Source organism: Equus quagga, unplaced genomic scaffold, assembly GCF_021613505.1.
Source record: "Equus quagga isolate Etosha38 unplaced genomic scaffold, UCLA_HA_Equagga_1.0 153_RagTag, whole genome shotgun sequence".
NCBI lineage: Eukaryota > Metazoa > Chordata > Mammalia > Perissodactyla > Equidae > Equus > Equus quagga.
The window spans coordinates 4,090,544-4,117,931 of record NW_025796915.1 but is presented as its reverse complement, the minus strand read 5'-3'; the positions used below and the strand labels follow the sequence as shown (position 1 = coordinate 4,117,931).

General features: G+C 35.6%; 1 protein-coding gene across 2 annotated transcripts in view; it reads left to right on the top strand.

Annotated features, from left to right (window-relative positions):
* LOC124233093 (Bardet-Biedl syndrome 4 protein-like) overlaps nucleotides 1–27,388 on the top strand; it is a 188,414-nt gene that overhangs the window by 77,057 nt on the left and 83,969 nt on the right. For both annotated transcript variants that reach the window (XM_046650201.1, XM_046650202.1), the window contains 8 exons: nucleotides 1,551–1,643; nucleotides 2,143–2,198; nucleotides 12,749–12,815; nucleotides 14,447–14,553; nucleotides 16,984–17,026; nucleotides 17,528–17,599; nucleotides 20,768–20,898; nucleotides 24,386–24,443. In XM_046650201.1, the coding sequence (XP_046506157.1) occupies nucleotides 1,551–1,643; nucleotides 2,143–2,198; nucleotides 12,749–12,815; nucleotides 14,447–14,553; nucleotides 16,984–17,026; nucleotides 17,528–17,599; nucleotides 20,768–20,898; nucleotides 24,386–24,443 (627 nt within the window). The remainder of the gene's footprint in view (nucleotides 1–1,550; nucleotides 1,644–2,142; nucleotides 2,199–12,748; nucleotides 12,816–14,446; nucleotides 14,554–16,983; nucleotides 17,027–17,527; nucleotides 17,600–20,767; nucleotides 20,899–24,385; nucleotides 24,444–27,388) is intronic.

The window sequence follows — 27,388 nt, the reverse complement described above, 5'->3', positions numbered from 1 at the left end:
AGATGAGCCCTGAGCTAACATCTGCTGCCAATCCTCCTCTTTTTTGCTGAGGAAGACTGGCCCTGAGCTAACCTCCATGCCCATCTTCCTCTACTTTATATGTGGGACGCCTGCCACAGCATGGCTTGACAAGCAGTGTGTAGGTCCACAGCCAGGATCCAGACCGGTGAACCCTGGGCCGCCGAAGCGGAACATGCAAACTTAACCACTGCACCACCGGGCTGGCGCCCATTATTTGTCTTTTTGAAATATAATCCTAGTCTAGACTCTCTAATGTTATTTAAAGTACTTGTTAATATCCCATTATAGAATATAGAATACTTCATTTAACCATTCCTCAAATTAATATTATTTCAAATCATATAAGTAATAGAAGATTAGACCAAAATGTTATATTATTCTTAGCTGAGTAAGTCTTTTGGTTTCAATAGTATTTTATTTATTTTCTAGGTTAGCTGTGTTCCATGCAGCGCTATGAAGTCCTATATTTGTGTGATATATTTTTTTATAATAGCTTTAGTGAGATACAATTCACATACCATACAATTCACCTGTTTAAAGTGGTTTTTAGTATAGTCACAGAGTTGTGCAGTCCTTACCACTGTTACTTTGAGAACATTTTCATAACTGCGAAAAGAAACCCCATATCCTTTTACAGTCACTTCCCATTTCTCCCCAAGCCCTCCAGCCCTAGGGAACCACTAATCTACTTTCTTTCTCTATGAATTTGCCTATTCTGGACCTTTCATATAAATGGAATCAAACAGTCTGTGTTCTTTTGTGACTGGCTTCTTTCACTTAGCATACCATTTCCAAGGTTTATCCATGTTGTAGTACATATCAATATTTTATTCCTCTTTAAGGCTAAATAATATTCCATTATATGAGTATTCCACATTTTGTTTATCCATTCATCAGCTGACAGACATTTGGGTTGTTTCCACTTTTGGGCTAGTATGGATAATGCTGCTATGAACATTTGTGTACAAGTTTTTGTGTGGACATATGTTTTCATTTCTTTGGGGTATATACCTATGAGTGGACTGCCAGAGTGTTTTCCAAATTCTGGCACCATTTTACATTCCCACTAGCAGTGCATAAGGGTTCTAATTTCTCCACATCCTTGCCAACACTTGTGATTATCTGTATTTTTATAGGATTATAGCTATCCTAGTGGGTGTGAAGTAGTGTCTCATTGTGGGTTTGATTTACATTTTCCTGATGGCTAAGGATATTCATCTTTTCATATGCTTATTGGTACATGACATATTCTTATATTTAATACAAGCTTCTTCTTGTCTGCCTTTCCAAAAAATTGTAGGTATCTAGCATGGATGCATTTCTCATTAATTAGATGTTTTGTGTTCATTGTATTTATATTTCTAGATTTAATTACTTAGAACTTCATTTTAGAGGCCCAACTAGTCTTGTCAAGTTGGACATTATAGCCAGTACGAAAAATGTGACGTCATAGAACCTTATTGTGTCACTATGTATAGTGATTTGTTTGATAATATCTTTTAAAAGTCCATGTGTTATTTTTGTTACAGTATTTCACTGGCCTTGAATGTGGACATAAATTTTGTATGCAGTGCTGGAGTGAATATTTAACTACCAAAATAATGGAGGAAGGCATGGGACAGGTAAAGCTGCCTGTTTATTTTTTTTGTTGCTATTTAATTTCCTCTGGTGTTTAGACAGTTGCATAAATATAGGTGAAGCATTCTGCATTATGAATTGCATGGGGAACTGTTTTCTAGATTAAAGCAACTAAAAGATAATTGAGTCTTTTTATTGTATTTACAATGTGGCATTCCAGTTAAAGATCCAGTCTAGGTAATGTTTTCTCAGTGGGCATTAATATTTGTAAAATCAGACTAAACTTGTTGGGCAATTCTGTCATCTCTTGCTTTTGCCTTTCAAGTTTTGGATTGAAAAACCAAATATGCAGGTCAGCAGTTCTAATTAGCTTATGGTGATAAACACATTCGTGCACATACATTTTTTTTTAACAGAAAAGGAATGGTTAAGATCTTGTGAATGTTAAGGTATCCTCAGAACCTAGCAAAGTGCCTGGCAATGGTAAGCATTCAGTAAATATTTGTTGATTGAAGACGTAGTTTAAATTTCAATCTTTTTCAGACTATTTCGTGCCCTGCTCATGGTTGTGATATCTTAGTGGATGACAACACAGTTATGTAAGTATTTTTGATAGATTCCGCATGTTGAATATTGGTTAGTTGGTTAAACCAAATTAATTTTCACTGAGCACCTTAAAGGAGGTGAAATTTTTAGTCTAAAGAGACTTTCTAATCTACATTCCTTTATAGTGCAAAAGCCTGTTTGTAACTTGGTTAAATGCTCGGTCACTATTCTAGTAAACTTGGCAATACCTGATAGCTACATTTCAGTAAACCTTGGAATTGGAGAATAGGATATGTCCGTGTGTCAGTTAAGGTCCTCTGGGAAGCAGATGCCAAGATAGGGTAAAAAAGGAGGGAGATTCATTGCAGGATAGCCTCTGTGTAGGATAAAGAGGAGGAGGAACAGGAGTGGACAGACCTTGATGCAGGTCTGATGCCTGTTAAAGGACAGAAAGAAGGGAGGAAAATTCAGTAGGAAGAGACTCAGACTATGATACAGCTGTGAGAGTCTCTGGCAGCCCTGTGGGGAACTTCATTGTATAGATTGCCCATAGAGGAATGCCTCAATGAACAGAAATGACCGGGCCCTGGTACCCTTACCATGCTCTGTCACTCACTGGGAGCTACCCAAGGGGAATGTGGCTTCAGCTGGAACTCTGCTACAAATCCCAGAGGCGTTGTAGCTGTGGATTGTTGGCTAACTACTCGTTTTGTGAAAAGTTCTCTTTTGAAGTGCGAAAGAAACTTGAAGAAACAAACATAGCTGGTTCCTGAACCTGGGATGAAGTCCCAAGTTGCTTAATTCTTGAGCCAGTGCTGTTTTTATAACCTCAGGCTACCTAATTGACTTCAGTCTAGGAGGATAAACAGATTGAGGGCCTGAACGATCCTCAAACAAATTGTATAATTAGTCCTGGATAATTGCCTATATAGAAAGGTATGTCTGTGTTTAAGCACTGGGATTTGAGGGTAACAAAAGTAAAGCCATGGCGTTAATGAGCAAAATTCTTAACCTAATAAAGCTATAAATTGACTTTAACCAGCACGGTTTATAAAGCTCACTGATTCCACTTTATTAACATCAACCTACTTTAGTTTACTAAACATATTTACTGTTGTCAGCTCTGTGTTAATACTGTTTCCTTCTTTCAGTAAATCTTCAATTATTGTTTTAAGCTAGCAAAAATAAGCCATGTGTCATCTTGAAGTACCACCATCCTTGCAGGTGTCTTTATCCTGTCCCCTGATACTTTCTGATTCTGTGTATTCTTTCATCAATATATCAATTTCATCAATACAGATTCGTCAGTACGTTTCATCAGTATAGGCTGCTGTATCTTTTTATCCATTCCACAAACATTTACTGCGAGTCTTATTATTATTATTAGCACATAAGCACAGGAGAACAAAAAAATTAAGATACATTTCCTTCCCCCAAGATGTTCATAATAATAAATAACTAAAATGCAGAGTTTTTTTTATATGTAAAGGTATGTACAAAATTACAGTTAGAAAGAAGCAAATTATTCCACCTGAAGAGTTTAGGGAGACTTTACTTAGGGAGTAAGATAAAAGGGGTAAAAATCTCGGTTGGGGGAGTGGAGGGAGTCATATTGGTTGAAGAAAGGATGCCAGTATTTTTTTACATAGGTCATGAACTTCTCTATTAAGTATTTTGTGGTGGCTAGAACACAGAGTAGCAGATTAGAGATGAGTCTGAAAAGAGTTTGATAGTTTATAATGAGTTTCATCAAAGAAGGTTGTTAATACCGTGATAATAAGATTTGCATTTTAGAAATACAACTTTGGTGGTATGGTGGAGGATAGTTTAGAGTGGATAATTTGATAGTGGATAGAGAGGATAGTTTGAGCAGTGGGTTGTAGTTAGAAGGCTGTTGTTTTATGAAATTTTATTTGGAGGGGAAATGGAAAAATATTTCTGACACATAAAACAAATATGGCTAATATTAGGGCTCTTACAAATCACTAAAAAGGAGATAATTCTATGGAAAGGACATGAACAGGCAGTTCACAGTGAAAGAAATTTTAAATGGTCATGAACATTAGCTATGTCTAGTTGAATAAATGTAAATCAAAATTAGATACTGCAACTTTTTAAAAAAGTTTTTGCATTTCAGATTGGTAAGGATTAAAGAATTTGGTAATATCTAATGAGTGTGAGAATATAGTACAATACGGAGTATAAACTGTTGCAACCTTTTTGTAATGTAGTTTGGCAATTTCTGCAGATTTTTTTGCTCTTTGGCCTTTCATCTAATAATCTCTTCACTTTAAATATGTCATTCTGCTGCTGTCTTGTCTCCGTTGTTTCTGATAAGGCAGCTATTAATTATCATTGTCCACTACTTGTGGCTTTCATGATTTGCTGTGTCTTTGGCTTAAGGCAGTTTGACTATGGTATATCCAGATGTGGCTCTCTGTGTGTTTATCTTCTTTGGGATTTCTTGAGCTTTTTGGATATGCATCCTGGTACATGCACAGAAAACTGAGAATATTCGTAAGAGAATTTTAATAGTGTTGTCAGTTAGGGGGGTTGAGGAATAGGAAGAGGGATTTCTATTTTTCACCTTGTATGGTTGTGTACTATTGGTATATATCTTCTGTTTTCTTTCTTAAATAAATAATTCCCTTCTTTTGGAATTTAAAAGGTTAGTTAATTAAATGATAGAACATGTTTTTTAAATGTCTAATCCTAAGGTCCAGTAACTGAAATGTACTTAAAATTCTTTTTTCTTAGCATGAAAAGAAACTGAATCCTTCCCAATCATGGTACTATCATTTTTTTAATTTCCAATTTGGTAGATTAAAAAATGATTTCTTGTTGTAATTCTAATGAAACTCATTTGGGTGTTGAATTGAAACAAACCCAATTCTTTCCTGAAGACATATTCCCCTATAACCCTCTCAAGTTGAAGCTAGCTTTTTTCCCCTATATACCTTATGGTCAGGGGGTGAAGTAATTGTCTCCCTCAGTCCCAAATGCTGTAATCAGACTGTTTGTCTACTTCAGTTTAAAATCCATAGATCCTTTGAAGTTTGTTATCCTGCTGTATCACAGTCCTTTGTGTTTTGTCTGTTTGACTTCTTGGTCACTCCCACTTAATTATTTGTAGTGCTGACATCTCCCTCACTTTTTTTTTCTCCCAAGGCTTACTGTCATCCAGGGTGTCATCAGTGCTCCTACATATAGTCTATTCTGTACCCTAGCCCTGAAGTTCTCAAATTTTGGTTCTCCAGCCAGCATCAACTAGTTACTTAAGAATGCATATTCTCAGGCCCAACTCTAGACTTACTGCATCAGAAACTCTGAGAATGGGGCCCAGCAATCTGAACAATATACTCTCCTAGTGTGGTACTCGTGTACACTTAAGTTTGAGAACCACTGCCATACCCTTTCATTTCCAGTAAAATCCCCTTCACCCCAACCCCCTACTCCCAAGGCCACCATTCTGGGCCTGCTCCACATCTACTCTAATTGACTTTGCAAAATCATCTTTTTCTGCCTCTTTCTGAAACACTGCTCCTCGGGGTTCTATCCAACCCACTATTTTTTCTCACTCTATACTCTCACCTTAGGCATACATTGGAAATTTCCAAATTTATATCTCCAGATGAACTTTCTTTTGAGCTTGGGACCGATATATCTCACTACGTGTCAGGCATCTTCATATGTATATTCCTCAGGCTTTATCTTCTCCAAGCCTCCTACCACCTCTACCACCACCAAACCCACTCATTCTTCTTGCTTCTCAGTATCAAAGAATGTTACCACTAGGTCTTAAAGACTTGCCTAAATTAGAAACCTTGATGATATCCCTAATTGATTTTTCTCCTGCATTTCCCAGAGTCATCCTGACCAAATTCTGTCAATTCCACATCCTAATTACCCTTAAATCCATCTATTTTTCTCTGTTCCTACTGCCATTAACCTGATCCAGGCCATCATCTTCTCTTAGCTGGGAATCTGCAATTGGCTTCTAAGTGATTCCCTTATACCCAGAACTTCCAATTGTTCTTCACAAATGACTTTCACTGTCCTGTATTGCTTACCTCTGCAGCTTCATCTTTTGCCTTACCTCTTCTCGCATTCTCTATTGTAGCCACATAGAACTTCGTTTCTTAAAAGTACTATACATTTTATTTGTATTTGATTTGGTTTGATTTTGTTTACTTTTTTCTCTGCCGTCTCCTGACTTTCTGACATGAAATACTCTTCCTGTTTTTCTCTTCAGTTCTCATTCTATTAGTCATTCTTCAGGCCTCAGTTTAGATTTTCATTTTGATTTGGGCAGACACCCTATGTGCTTCTTAGCTCTCCCATATTTCTGTTACCATACGCTTTTGTAATTGCTTCTATTTTTGTCTGTATTCTTCTTAGGCTATAAGCTGTATGACCCCAGGTATCCTATTTATGTTGAGTGAATCCTTTGCTTATTTCCGTTCAGGATGTGTGGCTCTACCCTTGGAAACACTACACTGAAAGTATTTATTCACTGATCTTTTGGTGCTTCCTTAGACTCTTAAATTGTTAAGAGTAGTGATTCAATGGATTCAACTCTTTATTTCTTAGCAACAGATATACAGTAGGCATGTATCCTTGAATAAGTAACTGGAAATACATTTTTCTCCCTTGCTTCCATAAGCATACGTCATCATTGCAAACTTCAGAGATTGATTTATGCTATGAAAACCATCAAGGCTGTTTGGCTAAGTGGGGCTTCCCTACACAGTGGTCTCATATAGTTACACTTGCAAAGTCAGGAAGGTAACAGTATACTTTGAGATTTTTCTTTGTCCCAAGATTTGTCCTTCATGCTTTTATGAGATTAATGAAAATTATTTCTCTAAATTATTTATCACTTGAGACCAAATAAATGTTCATCTGTTTCTGTTCATCCTTGCAGTTGATTAGTTTTTTTCTGTAGTTGTTTAGGGCCTAAATTCTTTTACTATATATAGCCTCTGTAGTAATCTTAGGATGATAAAGGTAAACTTGTATCTATTAAGTCTTTAAAGACCTTCAAGTAGTCTATTTAGTCTCATCTTGACTTATTGATAGTGTTAGCACACACCTGGAATTGTGATGTTCTAATTCAGCATTCTATGAGATGTATCTAAAAATTAGTATGATTTTTCATACTTTTTCATATATAGGGGTTTTTGAAACAGATAAGTAGAGATGATGACAGGAACTCATTGCCACTCACTTCTAGCAAGTTATGCCAAGTGCTTTTTAAAAGCTTTAACTGATACATAAAATTTTTAAAAAATGAATCTTAGGACCTTTCTATAGATAATGCATACTTCTATTGGCTAAGTCCCCATTTGTCTGAAAAAGGCAGAAATGTTCTTTTTAAAAATAGATTGTTTTAAATTAGATAATATAACTTAAATGCTATTTTTAATAGTTATTTCCTGTTCTGTCAACTTTAAGCAGTGTATCTTAAGTCCTTACTGTGTAAGGTGAGGAAACTGGAGACTCTACGCTGTTCTTTACCTTTATCTCTTCTACTTGTAATTTATATTAATTACTTTATATTGTCAACTTTATAGTTATTTTCTGTTCTGGAACAGATTCTTTCATGTTTTTTCAATAGATTTATTCACAAAATTGTAAACCAGTACTTTTATAATATTATAATGATATAAATATTACATAAAACCGGCTAGTTGAATGAATCCAGAGAGAAGTAAACGTAGTCCTCTAAGTCTGTGCTCTTCCAAGAAGAATATTCCAAACATCCAAGTCAGATGATTATTTTTTACATTTTATCAGTATCTCAAAAATCACAAGTGGGGTTGTGAAGCTGCCTAGACCCTTAAGTGAGGTCATGGTTTGTACCATCTGAGGCCGAAGACAAACTAAACTTTAATATGTGTATTAGTTATAGTACAGTAGAGCATCTCATCTTTTACAGTGCAAAAATGTCATTCTTATTTATTTATAACAGGCTCAATTTGCAATGTTTTGATTTTTATTTTACTTTTTTTATTAAGCTAAAATATATTCAGTAAAGTGTGTAAAGTACACTTTAACTTTAAAAAATATGTATCTGTTTCAGTTAACATAATGTCTTTGAGATATGTATATGTTGTTAAATACATTTGTATGTTTTTAGGTTTATTTGGTTGTTGTTTTTTGTTATTGCTGTATAGTATTTCATTCTCCTGATAGTAGACATTTGGAATTTTTTGGCTTGTTTGGTTTTATCTACTGTGAAAAAGCTACAAACAATATTCCTATATGTGTGTTTTTTTGGCGGACATGTGCTGATTTCTTTTGGGTATATACTCAGGAGTGAGATTTTTAGCTTTACTAGATACTGCCAAATGGTTTTCCAAAGTAGTTGTACCTGCACTCCTCCTAGTTATGTGCAACTGCTCTAGTCCTTGCCCACACTTACATCGCTAGACTTTTTAAATTTTATCTTTTCTGGTGGGCATATAAGGATATCTCATGGTTATAATTTGCAGTGTCCTGGTAGGTAATGATGTCAAACACCTTTCTATTAGCCATTTGGATATCCCTTTTTATGAAGTGCCCATTCAAGTCACTCGTCCATTCTTAAAATTTTGTTACCTTGTCTGTTTGTTAATTACTTTGTGAGAATTGTTTAAATGTTCTGATAAGTCTTTTGGTAGATAAATGTATTACAACTATGTTCCCCAATGTGGGGCTTCCCTTTTCTCTGTCAGTGATTTTTCATGAACAGAAGTTTTCATTTTAATGGTCTCTAATTCATCATTTTTTCCTGTTTGTGATTATTGCTACATAAGAATTCTTTGATTACCCCCAGGTTGTATTTATTTTTAAGGCACTCCACAGAGAGTTTATGGAGAATCCTTTGATAACATGTGACTTTAGGGTTGTATGTGTCGAGATGGAATAAATTGAATACCCCCTGTCATTTCTGCCCAATCAAACAGAAAAGCACTCCTTTAGTATTCCAGGTAGGAAATTTAGCACAAAAGCTACAGAACATTATCTGTTTTAAAATACATGCTTAAGGGATTGGAACTCAAGTTTGTACTGAAATAATTTCCTAATCTCATTGAAATGCAAAGTGAAATGATTTGTCAAGTTTTAGTTAATAAGGGAAAGTTTGTAGACAAGGAGTAAATTACTGAGAATTATTATTAATTTAAACTTTGGAAAATGTTTTTGAACTATAAATGTAAACTTACAAGATTGAAGGGAGGCAGAGAAGGATGTAGGAGGGGTGCATGAAGCTGATTGTGTAGGGCCTTAGAGGCCATTATAAGGTCTTTGGCTTTTATTCTAAGATAGAGCCATGAGAGGATTTTGAGCAGTGGAGTGACATGGTCAGAGAGCGTTGCTTTGACTGCTGGTGTTGAAAAGAGAGACCATCAGTAGGAGCAGAGAGATTCAGAGACTGTAACAATAATCCAGGTGAGAGATGATGGTCCTTCAATCCAGGAGGGTAGCAGAGGAGTTATGAGAAATGGTTGGATTTTGGATGTATTTTCAAGGTAGAGTCAGTTAGATATGTGCTGTAAGAGGAAGAGATGAGCCAGAGATGGCTGCAAGATCATTTGGACCTTTGATTGTGATGGAATGAATTCAGACAGTAATTAAATATTATATTTATTTTTAATGATTAGAAATTTGAGCAAAGATTTATTATAAAGATATTAATCACCTTGTCATAACCCTACAACTTAAATGCCCAACAGTAGGGGAAGATGGAATATGATGCAGCCGTTAAAAAAGTTTTGTGAATTATTTTAATGCATTGGAAAATACCTATAATAATGTTAGTGAAAAAAACTAGATATAAAATTATATGTAGTAAGTTCTCTGTTTAAAATTGTATATCATACATTTACAGAAAAAGAGGAACAGGTCCAGATTCATAAAAATATTCAATGGATATTCCTCTTGAGTGATAAAGTTACAGGTGATTTTTGTTTCCTTCTTTGTACTTGTCTGTAATTAGTATGTCAGGGAAAAAAACCTTTTTAAAGAAAAATATTTTATCAGTCCTAATTTGAAGCATAATATTGTTGTTTTACTCAAGATACTACATAAGCTTAAGGCATGGATTAGTACTTGGCATACTAAAAAAAAATCCTTGTGTTTAAAGTCATCTGGTTTCAAATCACAGCTCTCCGGTTATCTCATTTGTAAAAATGGAGAATTATCCCCAAACTCAAGGATTAAATGTATCTGACACTGTGCTCAGAATTTATAATAGGCTTTCAGTAGAAGTATTTTTGTTTACCGTCATAAAGAGCTGCCTTCCACTGTAAGAGTTGATATAATAACTATTTTCAACACAAGTGATGACAGGAGGTCTTTATCGAGAGAATTAGGTTATTAATAGCCAGGAGGACACTTGCCTTCTTGAGAGTGCTTATTCTCAAGGATGGGAGATCACTTTCTTTTTCTTCCTTATGACCAGACAAACTATAGCCTAATAATTAAGGCCTAATAACTATGGCTGACCTTTGTTCTTGTCAGTTATGCTTAGGTTAGAGTCAGCTATAAGAAATCATTAGGTTGTTACATCAGATGAGCTTTATCAATAATAGAAGTAAGGTGTTTTTGGGAATCAGGGCATCTTAGAGTATACAATTCAGTGACTTTTACTATATTGATAATGATGTGCAACCATCACCATTATCTAATTCCAGAACATTTTCATCACCTCTAACAGAAATCCCATATCCATTAAGCAGTCACTCCCCATTCCCTCCTCCCCCTAGACCCTGACAACTACTTACCTGTTTTCTGTCTATATACATTTGCCTATTCTGTACATTTCATTTAAACGGAGTCATACAATATGTGATTTTTTTGTGTCTGGCTTCTTTCACTTAATGTTTTTAAGGTTCGTTCATGTTGTAGCATGTATCAGTACTTCATTCCTCTTTATAGCTAAATAATATACCATTATATGGATATTCCATATTTTGTTTCTCCATCAGTTCTTGGACATGTGGGTTATTTCCACTTTTTATGGAAACATTTGTGTTATTGTTTGAACATTGGTTTGCAAGTTTTTTATTGAACAACTGTTTTTAATTCTCTTGGGTATATATACCCAGGAGTGGAATTGCTGGATCACATGGTAGTTCTGTGTTTAAATTTTGAGGAATTGCCAGATACACGAATTGTTTTTAAACCTCAGTTTCAGCATCTGTGACATGTGGAGGTTTACTCATTCAAAAAATTTTTATTGAACACTTTCTACAAGGGATCCTTTCATGGAGCTTATTGTTGTGGATAGGGGAGCAGGAAGGCAGATACTAAACAAATGATTATATAGATATCCGTCTAATTAAAATTATGACACATTACATAAAGGAGGGGTGTATAAGGTGCCATGAGAACTGAGAGGGGGTCTACATCTAGATTGGTGTGGGGGAGTAGTCAGAAAAGGCCTCCTTGAGTAACAGTGTATTTTAGCTGAGTGAAGTAAAGTAATAATAATACTAGTAGTAGTAGCATCTAGTATTTATTGAGTTCTTACTATTTGCCAGGCACTGTTTTAGTCTCATAACTCTATTCCTGCTGTCCATTTTACAGATTTAGTAAGATGAAAAATGAAGAGGTCAAAGAACTTACCCTCAGTTCGTAGCTAGTAACTTGTGAATCCAGTATTTAAACCTAGGCTGTCCCACCTCAGGGACCCACCATGATATTCTTCTCTTTCCTTTCCAAGGGAGGTAGCCCTATTCAAAAGTCTCTGAAGAAAGAATACAGGTGTGACAGGAGTACACTGAAAGTGGCACAGGACAGGGTAGGGTCTTGTGGAAGGAGAGCAGTGCGATTAGAAGCTCAAAAATTAGATGAGGCCAGATTGTACAAAACTTTCTTGTTCACTTAAAAGATTTTAATGCGGTTGGACTATGTGCTTGTTTGATATAGTTCTTACTGACTTTGTCAGTGGTTACTCTTTTTATGCTTTAACACTCTTTTCTTATAACACACTCACAGGAGTGTTTACCAATAAACTAATGAAACTTAAGCCTCAGGATTTTTCACTTTCAGGGCCTCCTGTGGTGAGTTCTAGGAATTATTTTGAATTATAGAGTATTCTAGGTGGACAAGGGAAGCCAGATTACAATCAGTAAGCATTTCTGGTAAATTACTAAGAGGTCTCAGAGGAAGAAGCCCTTCAAAATTATATATAGCAAAACCTGGATCCATTTCCTAACATTCCTGTAAATATCTCTTGTTTCACACACTGATTTTTGGGAGGGAGTCTAAGGAAAGGTGGCTGAGAATTGCTATCTTAAGGCAAAATATCAGAGTCATAGACTCTGAAAGGGGCCTACACTTGGCAATAGTTGGTAAGTCATTAGACTATAATACAAACTGGGTAAAAATAGAATATTTAGAGTATAAGAAACATGGAGGAAAACATTTAACAAAATAAAACTAGAGAAACTTTAAAATTGTTTTGATTACTACAGTTGCATTTGTTGATAGTCTATGTGCATTTTAGTATTTTCAATTTAGAGCAGTTTTTATAGCTATAGCATTGAAATTTTAGTGCATAAATGTGGAAAATACACTGGGCTGAAAACTTCCTAATAATTTTTATTATTGCTTTCAGGCGGCTGATCACAGATTCAAAAGTTAAATTAAAGTATCAGCATTTAATAACAAATAGCTTTGTAGAGGTAAGTGATATTTCTCTTAAGTTTTCTTCTTTTAATAGAAGGAATTCTGTTTATCAATAGAAATACTAGTTTTTCTTATGTAAAATACTCTAGACAGTAACAAACACCTTTGCCATAACGTTTGGGTTATGGACTTTATTTATGAAACATACCAAAACACCTTTATTCTCAAAGGAATGTGACAAACCAATAAGTAGATGTCTTTTTATAGATCTTGAACTTTGATAAAATTGTTTTTACAGAATTCTTCCTTTATTCCTCTTTTCCCTAGAGAGAGTTGTAGCTGATTATTAATGATGTCCTGTTTAGTTGTTTGGCGCTCTAACTTTGCTATATCTCTGCTTGTTTTAGCTTCCATTACCAATAAACTTTGTTAATGAAGGATGCTGTAGTTATTTTTTAAAATTTTTTAAAATTTTTAGGCTGATCATTTTTATTTTTATTTATATTTATTTTTTCTGCTTTTTCTCCCCAAATCCTCCCAGTACATAGTTGCGTATTTTTAGTTGTGGGTCTTTCTAGTTGTGGCATGTGGGATGCTGCCTCAGCGTGGCCTGACGAGCGGTGCCATGTCTGCGCCAAGGATTCGAACCGGTGAAACCCTAGCCGCCAAAGCGGAGCGCACGAACTTAATCACTCAGCCACAGGTCCAGCCCCCAGGGTTATTTGTTTTTATCAAATGTCTCTCTTTCATCAGAACAGAGGTCAGCAAACTATGGCGTGCCTGTTTTTGTAAATAAAGATTTATTTGAACATGCCCATTTGTTCTATGAATGCTTTTGTGCAACAGTGGCAGAGTTGAGTAGCTGCTAGAGAGGCTATTATGGCCCACTAAGCCAAAAATCTTTACTCTCTGGCTCTTTGCAGAAGTTTCCCAGACCCTGTGTAAGAGCATCAGGTTAACATGGCATTTTAGTTCTAGAAAGTAATTTTTATTTTTATTAGAGATGAAACTGAAGATCGGATCTTTTGGAAAACAGTATGTTTCAGGAATAGCATATTTTTTGAAATGGTCAATAAACTTGAATTCTGGTGCAGAGTATTACTTGAGCCATGTTTTGTTCCATCATAAAAATACTTCGAAAGTTATTTTGAACTTCTTCAAAGGTTTTGAAGAATCTAAAATGCAATCTTTACTGTGATTTAGGAGCTTGTTTTTGTTCTTAGCAGAGGTTTTTGTGGTCAAAGCTAGAAATTACATGTATATCCTTTAGCTTGTTTCAAACTATTCTGGAGCATGTAAACACTTTCCCTGAGTTAGGAACATATCTTATTTTCTTGTATCTTTGAAAATTGACTTAAAATAAACCATAAATAAATTGATGATTATTAGTGATCACATAATGGGTAATTATTTTGAAGTTTCTCGGTGGGATTTTGAAGCCAGAACAAGAGGTGGTTCATATAGTCTATGAAACCAAGTCTTCAAGGGATCTATAATCTTGAAAAAACGGTACATCCAAAAGCATTTCTATAAGTATTGGTGGCAGGTTTTTATGTGCTTGTGTCACCACCTGCCCTTTGCCCCTTGATCTAGGGAAGCAATGTAAATAACTGCTTGGTATGCTAGGAAATCTTGCATCATGACTTAATTTGCTGTTATTTTTTATTTTTTTTAACTTGTGTTTCAGTGCAATCGACTGTTAAAGTGGTGTCCTGCCCCCGATTGCCACCATGTTGTTAAAGTCCAATATCCTGATGCTAAACCTGTTCGCTGCAAGTGTGGGCGCCAGTTTTGGTAAGCAAGTGATTTCCTAAATTAGAATAATGTTCATAGCTTTTCTTTATTCTTAGTAGTAAAATAGTAGAAAAAATTTTTACCTCAGGTGGGGAGATGGGTGATATTGATTTAAAATAGCATATATTTCTTTTTCAAAGATTTTATTTTTCCTTTTTCTCCCCAAAGCCCCCCCAGTACATAGTTGTGTATTTTTAGTTGTGGTTCCTTCTTCTTGTGGCACGTGGGATGCTGCCTCAGCATGGCTTGATGAGTGGTGTCGTGTCCACGCCCAGGATTTGAACTGGTGAAACCCTGGGCCACTGAAGCAGAGCGCATGAACTTAACCACTCGGCCACAGGGTCGGCCCCCAAAAATAGTGTATATTTCTTTTAAATAAGAATTAGATTAAAATGTTGCTTCTTAAATAATTTTTCCTCTTTCCTTGTTGCTCTAACTTTTGGATATATTTTCTTATGAGAAGAAAAGTGCAGCTATAGTCACTTTTTCTTTTGTGCTCCACTAGAATTTATATGGGAGCAACCTTACAGATAGGAGACAAGAAGAATTTAGTTCTCTCATTTCTGATTAACTGCTTAATTTGTCAAATTATGTTTGGTTCCTTTGTTGGCTCTTGCTCTGTTTTCAAGTTATCTCTTAGGAAATAATAAACACAGTTAACATTTTTTTAAAAATTTCCCAGGGCTGGCCCTGTGGCCAAGTGGTTAAGTTCGCACACTCTGCTTCGGTGGCCCAGGCTTTTGCTGGTTTGGATCCTGGGTGCAGACATGGCACTGCTCATCAGGCCATGCTGAGGTAGCATCCCACATAGCATATAACCAGAGGCACTCTCACAACTAGAATATACAACTATGTGCTGGGGGACTTTGGGGAGAAGGAAAAAAAAAAAAGATTGGCAACAGTTGTTAGCTCAGGTGCCAATCTTAAAAAAAAAAAATTCACTTAAAAAAAATTTCCTTTGCTCTGAAAGTTTTATCTTACTCCTAGAAGGAAAATGTGCAAATAAATTTGGAAAGATAAAACCTGGTTGATTAGGTGTGCTTTTTAACTAAGGGATTTTTTCTGGCTTCTCTGGTCCCAGCTTTCTTGGTAAACCTGGGTTCTGGAGTTCTGTAGCAGACTTTGAATTCTAGATTTGCCTTAACAGGAATTTCCAGGATTATATATTAGAACGTTAAAATGGTCTTCCATTCCTTTGTGGATGTCTTAGGAATAAGAGGCCAGTCAAGTGAAGGGCCCCTTGAGCTAGCAAATAGATATTTTATTGGTATTCCGTACCATTCTTTTTTTCTCCGAACAGGTAGAATTAGACTTACACATCATTAATACTAGATATTTCCCAAAAGAGCAGATAAACTCAGAGATTAAATATGTGTAAAATACATACTATTTTGGTGAAAGTTAAATATGTATTGTTTCAGTTTACCCTGTAGACAGGGGCTGGAGTCTGATTCCATACCAACTTTCAAATATACTTTTTGTATGAACTATTTTGAATACAAACTAAAGTATAGAGAATAACAGCAATGAATATTTACGTAGCTACAACCCAGCTTAATCAAAATCAGGATTTTGTTTGTTCTTATTAAGAAATAAAACATGACAGAGACATTTGAAGCCTCTTGGTTCCCGTCTTCATCCCATTCCCCATCTTCTCTTCTAGAAGTAACCATTATCCTGACTTGATTAGCTAATTAATCAGCCATCCCATGGTTATATTTTCATAAGCATTTGTGTGTTTTCTTAATTTATACTTTTTAAACAAATGTTGTATATACCAGGTGCCTGGGAAACAGAAAGGCGTTAGCAGTTAATATATTCTTAGAGAATATTTAGTCACGCTCTTTAATACCTTGTTTGATACAATCATGCAAAGATGTGTTTGCTTCCTGCATATTGCTTACTGTATTAGTACTAAATTATATAATTACCCTACAAAGTCAGACTTTCACTCTTCATTTGAGGTGTTAAGTAAAAGATTTAATATATGCTGATGAAGCATTGGTTGAAATTTAAGTTCAAATTAGTGAAAATGATTTCAGTTTGGTTTCAATTAGAGAATGATTGCAGCAAGCAACTATACGTATTAAAAACTGTCAGAAAAATACAGATCTGGCTCAATTGATTTTTTTGTCTTAACAGTTTGGTAGCTGTTTAGATAGTTATTTACTATGAAATTGTCATCATAGCATGTCTTCATACTTATAGTCATTCTTCATTTCTCACACACACACCCAATACATGCTGATCCTAATACTAAATTCTAAATAATTTACTGTAGACTAAAGTAGACGTGGTTCCTGCCTTTGTATTTGCCACACTAGAAACCGGTGAATGTACTGAGGAACTATAAAGCATGAAATGGTTTGTTTGTTTACTTACTTACAGTAGGTAGGACTTAATTCTTTTAACTCTTGTCTTGCTTAACAGCTTTAACTGTGGAGAAAATTGGCATGATCCTGTTAAATGTAAGGTGAGTTCGTCTGGCATTTTCATTTTTAAATAATGTATAGTAGAGCACTTCTAAGACTTGATGACTGAAAACCATACCCCACAATTTTGTTATTTATCCATTGGGAGATAGATTTGATTTTGCACAGGATCATTGCAAGTATTCAGAGAGCATTCCTTAGGAATAAGTCAGCTCCTGATTATTAGGACACGGATGGTTATGGTACCTCCTTTGGCAGGCTTTGTAATAGCTAAGGGGAAAGACACACCTTGGACCTGGGCTTCCCATCAAGCTGTAGGTTTCCCACTCAGGTTTAGCCAAAGAAAGCCCTCCTTTGATTGATTTTGTGTTACTGGATATGAGAATTACTGGATTTCCCTGGTTTAAAAGGAAGTAAATCCAATGCTAATCTTGTCCTTTGGCTTTTACATTTAAGCTTTACTCTATTTAAATGTTGAAGTAATTTGCTGTCCTTTTTCTTAAGTTTTTTGTTGTACCCTAACAGTTGTTGTTTTCAAACAGTGGTTGAAGAAGTGGATTAAAAAGTGTGATGATGACAGTGAAACCTCTAATTGGATTGCAGCCAACACAAAGGTTGGTATTTTCCCTCAGTAGACTCTTCGTAATGAAACTGATAAGGATAGATGCATCAGCATTAAGTTTACCTAGTTAAGGCTCGTTTTACCTTTTTCTCAATTAAGGCTTTTTTCCCCCAAAATGATTGCTTATTAATAAATTTCCTTTATTTTCATTTTGAGTTTATTTTGTTGAGTATTACACTGCAGTATGCATAGTACTCTGCTTTAGAAGTTTTCTTCTGTTGGAAAAAAGCATTAATTTCCTATAGAAGAAAAAGCTGTTAGTTTTTCTACCCTGTGGTTTGATAATGCCTTTTCAGATTGTTCTTGGCTGTTTTTTAATATACAGATGTATTGTAGGGTTTACTCTACCTATCTTGGTTTTATTAGGCTAATTTACATTTCTGTCTTTAAAAATCTCCAGGGTTTTAAGGAGTCATTCTTTAGAGCAGTATTTAAGTAACTGAGTAACTATTTTTATGTAACGAACTGGGCTTAACAAGTTTAACATGTTAAACTTCTAAAATATGATTTGTTAAGAGACTTGACTCCTGAGAAATAGAAGTTTTAGGGTAATATGGGTATCTCTTGGTTTTGGGAGGTTTTTTTTTTGATGATACTAGTTTCAAAATTCAGTCTCTTTATGACTGTGAACCACTTCTTTAACTCTAGGTGTCTTACAAATACAGTAATCTTGAGCACCTTTCTTTTCTGTCACTAAGTAATAAGCAAGCATTTGAATCCTGACTGTGTAACTCAGCCAGTCTCTTAATAGAAAATTATATAAATATCCAATCTTTATTTAATTCCGTCTTATATCCTATTCATATAGGAAGTGACTTGGTTGATGAATGATGGGGTAATTCATGGGCTGTTCATTTTTAGTATTGTCTTTTACATGTGAAGATGATGCTCCAAATAATACTGAGTTGTTTGACCAGTGTTAGTTATAGCTTTGCACTGTTCCATTGATGACTCAGTCACAGGATGATGACAAAAATAAGGAGTTCTTAAACAATGAAGGCCAACACACAATTTTATGCCTTAGTACCCTGCTCTACCCAAAAAGATTAAAACATAATGAAACAGTGAGTTCTGTCACATAGAACAAATGCCCACATCTTTGAGGAATGTTATGATTGAAATGAATATTTTTGTGCTCTCTAAAATCATCAAGATAAACATAACTCATGTCACTCAAGAAACCTTACTGTAATGTCAGGAAGTGATTACTTTTGTTATTTAAAAAAATTTCCTGGCCAAGCATTCCTTGTTGAAAATTGAAGATTTCCCCACCAGGTGTGTTCATGTAAGTCCCACAATCCTTAAATATGCTCTGTAAAACTACAGTTTAGGATAGGGCAGTTCTATTTTCACTAAGTAGTTTGATTTAAACTGTAGCCCTCTTTCTGCACCCAGAGAAATCCCCCTGCACTCTAAAACCCCAGGGTGTTTAAAATAGGGAGCATAGACTTGACGTGTTTGAATTTGCTTAGAATTATTAAGGTAGATTATTAAGGAAGAAAGGCAATTTGTGGTAACAAATTTATCTACTTGGTAGTTTTGAGATGAAACTGAAGAATTTTTTTCTTGAGAGGTTTCAGAAGCTTTATGAATGTTATTAGCTCCTTTAACAGTTTTGCAGATTGTCACTGGTATCTTACTATATTGAGAGCTTAATACTGTTTGGTTAATTATAACCAAGAAATGTAGAATGAAACAGATATTTTAGGTCTAGAATTTGCTTCTTTGGGGAAAAAAAGTAAAATTTCTTATGTGAGTGATTTAAAAAATTTGATATAAGATTTATAATTAAAATTGCCTTATTGAGCTGTTTAAAATTACCATAGTTTATGGGCAGTGTAGTCTGTTTCGCAATGATCAAATTGTACAAATAAGATAATGGGTGATTCGTGGGAGTTACATCAAACACAAATACAGCAAAAATACAAGCTTTACACCTTATTTATAGTTTCCTTAAAAATAATGAGTTTGGGGGGCTGGCACCGTGGCCGAGTGGTTAAGTTTGCGCCCTCCGCTGCAGGCGGCCCAGTGTTTCGTTGGTTCGAATCCTGGGCGCGGACATGGCACTGCTCATCAAGCCACACTGAGGCAGCGTCCCACATGCCACAACTAGAAGGACCCACAACGAAGAATATACAACTATGTACCAGGGGGCTTTGGGGAGAAAAAGGAAAGAATAAAATCTTTAAAAAAAATAATAATGAGTTTGGTTTTCTAGATTTTTTGAAAGACAAAAACGGTAGTCCTGCAAGGTAATAACTTTGGTTTGCTAGCAACCAAGAAAATGCTAGACTTGGGAAAAAAATATGATCCATGTAGCGCAGTTGTAAATGGACTGCAATGAGAAGAATTTAAAATGAGAAAATTTAGCGGAAGAAAGTTGAGAAATCCAGTAATCACAAAAAGAATTTACCAGTCCTGCTTGTTTGACTCTTAAGGCCAAATCGCTTGGATTTGAATCCTTACTGTACCATTTGCTACCTGTGTGACCTTGGACTAGTTTCTTTGTTATTTTTCTCTCCCTTAGTTTATTCATCTGACAAGTGGAAATAGGAATAGCACCAGTATAAGGATTATGAGTTAATGCATATAAAACACTGAAAACAGTGTGTGGGATACAGGAAGTACTCAATAATTATTTCTTAGAGAGTATATTATATTTACATGAATAAAATGTCTTACCTCCCATGAAACTATTATTAGTACATGTACTTAAGTATTTTTATCCCCCAACCCCACTAAAACAAATTCTTGAATTGTTGTACATCTTAAAAGCCAATTATAATGATAACAGCTGTTTTTTTAAAAAATTTTTAATTTATTTTTTTATTGAGGTTATGATATTTTACAACCTTGTGAAATTTCAGTTGTACATTATTATTTGTCAGTCATATTATAGGTGCACCACTTCACCCTTTGTGCCCATCCCCCACTCCCTTTCCCCTGGTAACCACTAATCTATTCTCTTTGTCCATGTGAATTACAGCTCATTTTTAATAGTAGTTATTAAGTGTTTGACACTGTTCCAAGTGCTCTGCATGTATTAATCACAGTAAATGTGGTATTCAAAAATAAACCAAATCTAGAACTTGCTTTTCCTCAGTGGTAGTCATACAACCTAGTGTAGCATTGACACCAACTTTATAGTTTCTCTTCATAGGAATGTCCCAAATGCCATGTCACAATTGAAAAGGATGGCGGTTGTAATCACATGGTCTGTCGTAACCAGAACTGTAAAGCAGAGTTTTGCTGGGTGTGCCTTGGCCCTTGGGAACCACATGGATCTGCCTGGTAGGTTGGGGAAGTGAAGGGAAGATTATGTTCACATGAGTAAGTATGTGATATATGCTGTGTATTGAGAATAAGGTTTCTATCTCATGGAAATCACCATCTAACTTGGGAGCTAGATAAATGGATAACAGTGTGTGATCAGTGTTAGAATTATATGCAAGATATCCAGAGATAGGGATTAATTAGGCATATTTCACAGTGGAGGTAACAGTTGAGATGAACTTTGAGGACTAAAAGTGGTAGGAAAAACATTCAGGGCAAAAGGAGTAGCGTGAACACAAAGGTAGAGTGATATGAGAGTACATGACTTATTCAGAGAAGAGTTGGATTGTCTAATGTCTCTCTAGGCAATAGTTGAAAACTAGAGACTGTTGGCAAAACCCAACATGCAGTTGTGTTTTACTTACCCTGCACACAATTAGACAAAAAAATTGTCTCAAACTTTAAGAATCAGAAAATTGCCCAACGCAATCCAGATTTTTAGCTTCTTTTCGAAGAATAGAAACTTCATTTTCTGCACTTCTGCTTGGCAGGAATCACCTGGAATTGATTAGTAGCCCTTTAAATGGGGCCTTTACTTTCCAGTTTGATATGTTTCCCTAAGACTGGAAGCTTAATGGCATTTGCATGTATCCTAATGATACCAGTCACATTTAGCAGAGTTTTATACCTTTGTTACATGCATATTTCTTACCAATTTGGGAAAATGCAAATTAGGAGGAAGATGCCTTGAGTTTTGGGAAAAACAGGAGCTAGCACATCTCCTGGTGAAGTGAAAATATTTCTGAGTGTTATAATAAACAAATGGTGCCTTTCACTAATTTGTGTTACCTGCTTGTCAGCTATTGGCATTTGAGTTTGTGGCCCTTCATAAGTTGTGGGGAATAGGAAAAGAGAAAGTAGACTGCGACTTAAAGTAGTTTTGACATTATCAGCAGGATTTTAAATGGAGAGTGACATGATTAGATCTATAATTTAGGTGAGAAGGCTCTGTATTATGTGCTTTACATACATCATCTCATAATTGTGGTTGCTTTGTAGATAGTGGAAGGGAGGGGAAGAAATTGTAGGTTCAAGACAAGATGAGGAGGATGTGAACTTAAGACACTGTCAAGTCTTCCTTTTTAGTTTCATTGGAACTTCCATTAGTTTCATTAGTTAGAAGAATAGTAAGAGTGATTACTTGTCTGAACCAGGTAAAAATTAATTGGTTAAGTGGAAGTAGAGAAAGTGATTTTGGCAGTGTCACAGCCAAGGAAGGGTGTTTGGGGTTTAGCCACACAGGTACTCTAGATTTTGAGAAGGCAAACTGGAGGATTAGTGTGTTACCAGAAACTAAATTCACTCTAATGTGTTTAAATAAGCCTAGTGAAGGTAAGAGGGGATGGGGAAGAAGAGCTATTAAAGACATTTTTTTTTGTGTAAGGAAATCTCTGATCACAACTCAGTGTTGCTTGTGTCTTGCATTTACCCATGGCTAACACTGCAAATGAATCATGGTATGCTTCTTGTTTAAATCTGAAAATGCCTCAGAACCTTCAAAATAGGATACCAGGTAGCACCATCAGTCATCTGAGTTAGAGATATAGATGAATCCTGTTGCTTTCCTGGGCCTTAAAATCCTTCATAATGTTGGTAGAGTAAAGCCCGGAATGAGTTGAGGCTTAAATATCTAAAAAATATCAAAAAGAAAAGTTTTAAGGATATATCAGATAGGAAGAAGTAGTGTTAGTAGTTGACAGGAAGAGAGCAAGGAGAGGTGATCTTTGGGCTAAGTGGAGTAGAGTAATTATTGGTAAGAGAGGATTATAGCCCAACCTAGGGGGAAGTTAATAAGTCTCCTGACCTAGGTCAATTGTGGTCTGGGTTACTTTAAAAACTTTAAGATGAGATCAGTGAGCCATTGTTGGTTATTTCTGAGTAATTATGTAGAATAGCTACCAAAGACTGGAAGCAGACAAAATGTAATCTCAGATTTCCAAAATTTGTGGTGGATTTCACAAACTACTTATGAACCTCATAACTTAATTTTTCTCTTACGTGAAATCCCATAATCAAATGGTATTATTAGCATGATGGATTAGGGAGCATTTTGTAGATCTCAGCAAGGTATTTCAATATGGACTGAGAAGTTTGTGGTCTAGGCTGTGAATACAGACAGGGATATTTGGGATTAATTGAATGACCATTTCTTGGAGTACAGATAATAGGTTTATGTCTTCCTAATGGAATCCTGTAAAGGTTTGCTAAAAGGTTTTGTCCTCATCTTTTTTTATTTACGGAAACTGTATACTGCTTTTCTGGTCAGTTTTATTGATGACTTTCTTGAACTAATGTGAGAATCTTGCATTCATTTTGGAGTAACATCAAAGAGGGATATTGAATACATAGCCATTAAAATCCTGAAGAACTTAAGCTGGAACAGTGGATCCAGTTTAACAAGATGTAAATTAAATTCAAAATTCTTCCTTTAGTTCTAAAAATATTACTGTTTAAAGATTCTGAAGACATGGCAACAGCATGTGAACAATATACTCACTAGTTAAGAGCATGAGCCTCATATGACAGACAGTTATAAGTTTAATTCCCAGCTCTGAAACTTTAGTTATGTGACCTTAAGTATGTTGCTTGTCTTCTCAAAACATAGTTCTTCATCTGCTCAATGAGGATAATAATAATACATATTTCATAAGGTGATTGAGGGGATTAAATGTGAAAGTACCTTTAAAGTCCTTAGTAAATGCGTGGTGTGTAGTAAGCACTCAGTAAATACCAGCTGCTCCCATAATGTAGGCTCCCATAAAAGATGTAGAGTAATCGGGATAAGGGAAGTGCCAGTCCTAATCATCTCCATTCTGAGCTGACTTCTGGGGGGCAGGTTTCCCTCTCTCCTCATTTAGTATATCTTTCAGTTTTCAGTGACTCTTATAAACTGTAGTAGCATGTAAAGCACATAGCACAGCATCTATTACATAGTAGCCCATCAACATTGGTTCTCTTTGGTTTATAAAAGAGAAATAAGAAAGTGATTTACTCTGGAAAAATTGGGAATATTTGGCCTAAATTACAGACAGCCTAAGATATGAGATGATCTCATTCTTCAAAAATTGAGTTAGAACTTCAAACTACAGTCAGAAATGGAAGTTCTAGAATGACAGTGTTTTCTAATGATTATAGGTGAGCTGATTTGGAATGGACTACTTCAGGAGACCAGGAATTCCCTCTTAGTAGATAGAGAACTGATACACTCTCTTAGAGAGGATTCAAGCACTAGGTGTGGATTAGACTCCGCAACACTTTGAGTTCCTTTCAGTCTGGTAATTCTGTCGTTGTAATGGTAGAACCCTGGGTGTTTTAACACCTCAGTGTATCTTTGTAAAGGAGAATATTGATTTTAGAAAATCTCTGAATCCAGGCTGATATTCTGTGATTTGATCCCGTTTCATTGATTTATGCGCTTTATGGAATCCTCTTAATTTACTTTAAGGTACAACTGTAACCGCTATAATGAGGATGATGCAAAGGCAGCAAGAGACGCACAGGAGGTAAGTATATTTATTTTCGGGTAACAGTTGAACAGGAATAAGCTAGCAGAAGTTTTCAATTCTGAAAAATTTGTGGAAAGACACTTCAGTAAATACTGGGTACCCGTGTACATTTAGAAGGAGAACCTTATCCGAAATGCATATCAGGAGCATTCCTGTTTATGGATTTGTTTGCTTTTTTTTGATTAATCTAGTCGTGTAGAAATTTCAGGTTTCAGTAGTCTTGGTGTCCAGATTTTCCCTCCCAGCAAGGAGACTAGAGAACAGTATTTGTTAAATAGCTCTGCTGCTATTTGTGTGCAGTCTCACTTATTTTTAATTCTTTATTATTATTTTTTAAACTTCATTGTTCATCAAGAAGCTCTAATGGTTATAGGTGAGCTGATTTGGAATGGACTCCCTCAGGAGACGGGGAATTCCTGGTTACTGGATAGGAAACTACCCCACTATTATAATAGAAGGGATTCAAACACTAGGTGTAGATAAGATTCAACACCTTGAGTTTCTTTCAGCCTCCTGATTCTATCATAATTGTAGAATCCTGGAATTTCATTATTCCTTAAATTCATCCATTCCATATCAAAATTCCCTATTTGTTCCCAAAATACTCCTTTCAAATGAGTTTCCTTACTAGGATGCAATTCAAAACATCTGTGTTTTATTGTTTCACTTTTTTAAACATTCCTTTAAATTTTATTACTAATTAAAAATACCATAAATACAAAAGAATATCTATAATCTAGTCTGTCATACTGTTAGAAGTGAAAGTTCTGTCTCACTTTTTTTAAAAGACTGGGAAACTGTATTTTGTATTATATAATTGATGAGTGGTGGTGTTTCACAGACTTTCTTTTAAAAGGAAAAAAATCCCTACAAATTCCAATATAGATTTATATTACATTCATTGTAATATTACTTAAATATGTTTAAACTTAAAACCAGCTGTAACTCTTATGCTCTTATACAATTATACAACCAAACAAAGAGTACTACAAAACCACTGAAACTGGGGCTGACCCTGTGGCCAAGTGGTTAAGTTTGCACACTCCACTTTGCTGGCCCGGGGTTTGCCGGTTCAGATCCTGGGTGCAGACCTACACACCACTCATCAGGTCATGCTGTGGCAGGTGACCCACATAGAAGAACAAGAATGACTTACAACTAGGATATACAGCTATGTACTGGGGCTTCGGGGAGAAAAAATAAAAAACAGTGAAACTCAAGTAAAATTATTTGACAGTTAAGTTTGCTGAAGTTACTGTTGATAGACTGCTGTGTGGCTGGGTTTTTAAAAATTAGTGTTACTATACTACTTAGTGCCATGTGATAATTTGTTCTCCCATCAGTTTTCTTTATCTCATCTATTGCAAACCTTCATTCCTACAGTGCATCATGATTTGATTTGATCAGAGCTTAGTATTGATGTATTCTATCACTTTTTTTCTCATCAGCCTGATACAGTTAAAGTAATACTGCTTGATGCCAATTTTAGCCATTTCACAAATGTAAGACCTGAAATAAAACTTTAGTTCTCGGTTATAAGTTCGTTCGGATGATCTTGAGTATTTGTGTTTTCTTTAGGTTATCATGAGATCTTTAAATATTTCAAAATTCCATGGTCTTTTTAGACCAGATTATTTAGCACCCCTATCCTACTCCATTTAGTATCCTCAGACTCCAATTTGAGATACAGTGCCCCATGTAATTTTGATATAAGTTGTACAATGACAGTCATGCTTTTCCAGCCTACCATTTGGACTTGATTCTACTGTTGCATTTTTTATTTAGCTCAGTTTATCATTGCATCTTCTTCTGTTGTCTTTTTGAAATCTTAGTCTTTCTTTTCCTTAAGGCTTTCTGCTTCTAAGTAATCACGTTTATCTTAAATCCTATTGAAGAGAACATAAATTTTCCTAAAATTTTCTTCTAATTTTGAAAATAGTTTTTTTGAGTTCATAGAGAAATGTTCTTTTTCTCTTATGCAACATTATATTTTTCCTAATTATCATGGTACGCTTTTAGTTTTTACTTACGCTGAATGAAGAGTAATCTAGCTGAATCTAGCCAGATACAGTATTTGCCAAGAGAGAAAGTATGTGGGTTATCTTGGCCTCATCTAGTCTTCCTTTGGGTGCTGGTGGATCCTTTTCTGAGATCTACAGGGAGGGTGGATTATTGCGCACAGCTTCTAAGCCAGTTTCTAATGTCTACATTCTAGACGCTAGAATGCTTTGTTTTTCTGGTTCACATCTGTTGGACTAAACTAGAATCCTTTGATCCCCTGGGTGTACAAGGAAAGGTTTCATATGAATGTCTTTATTTGTTTATTTAGTGGGAGCCATGCCTCCCAGAATGGAGCACACCATTGCATGCCTCTCTGGCCTCTTCTTTCCTCCCTTCCGTGTCTTCCATACTCTGGCCTAGTGTTTATTGGGAGTTGTAGCCTTAAAAAGTACTGGAAGATTGGCGCACAGTCCAGACAGAACATAAATGATACTTTGAGTGCCTTCTACTTGTGTTGTAGAAAATTATTGACTTAATATAGTATGCCACAGTGCTGACACTGGTGGGCATTTGAATTCTCTTATCTTCTAGACGAAGACTCAGGACATGTTTTCTGTCAAGGGCCAGATAGTAAATCTTTTCAGCATTGTAGACTATATGGTCTGCTCTTGTGCTGTTCACCTAGCCATAGACTTAAGTGAGTGGGCATGACAGTGTTCCAAATTATTAACTTTATTTATAAAAACAGGCAGCAGCTGGATTTGGCTCACAGGCTGGAGTTTGCCTACCCCTCCCTGTTCTAAGCAGTTAGGTTTGTTGTTCTGGTTTTTTCCCCCCCAAAGTGTATTCAGGCGACTGATTGCATTTCTCAGTCCAGATTCTAGCATTTGATGAAAAAGTTGGTCTTATTTGCAGTGGTGGTATGGGTTTGCTATCATGTT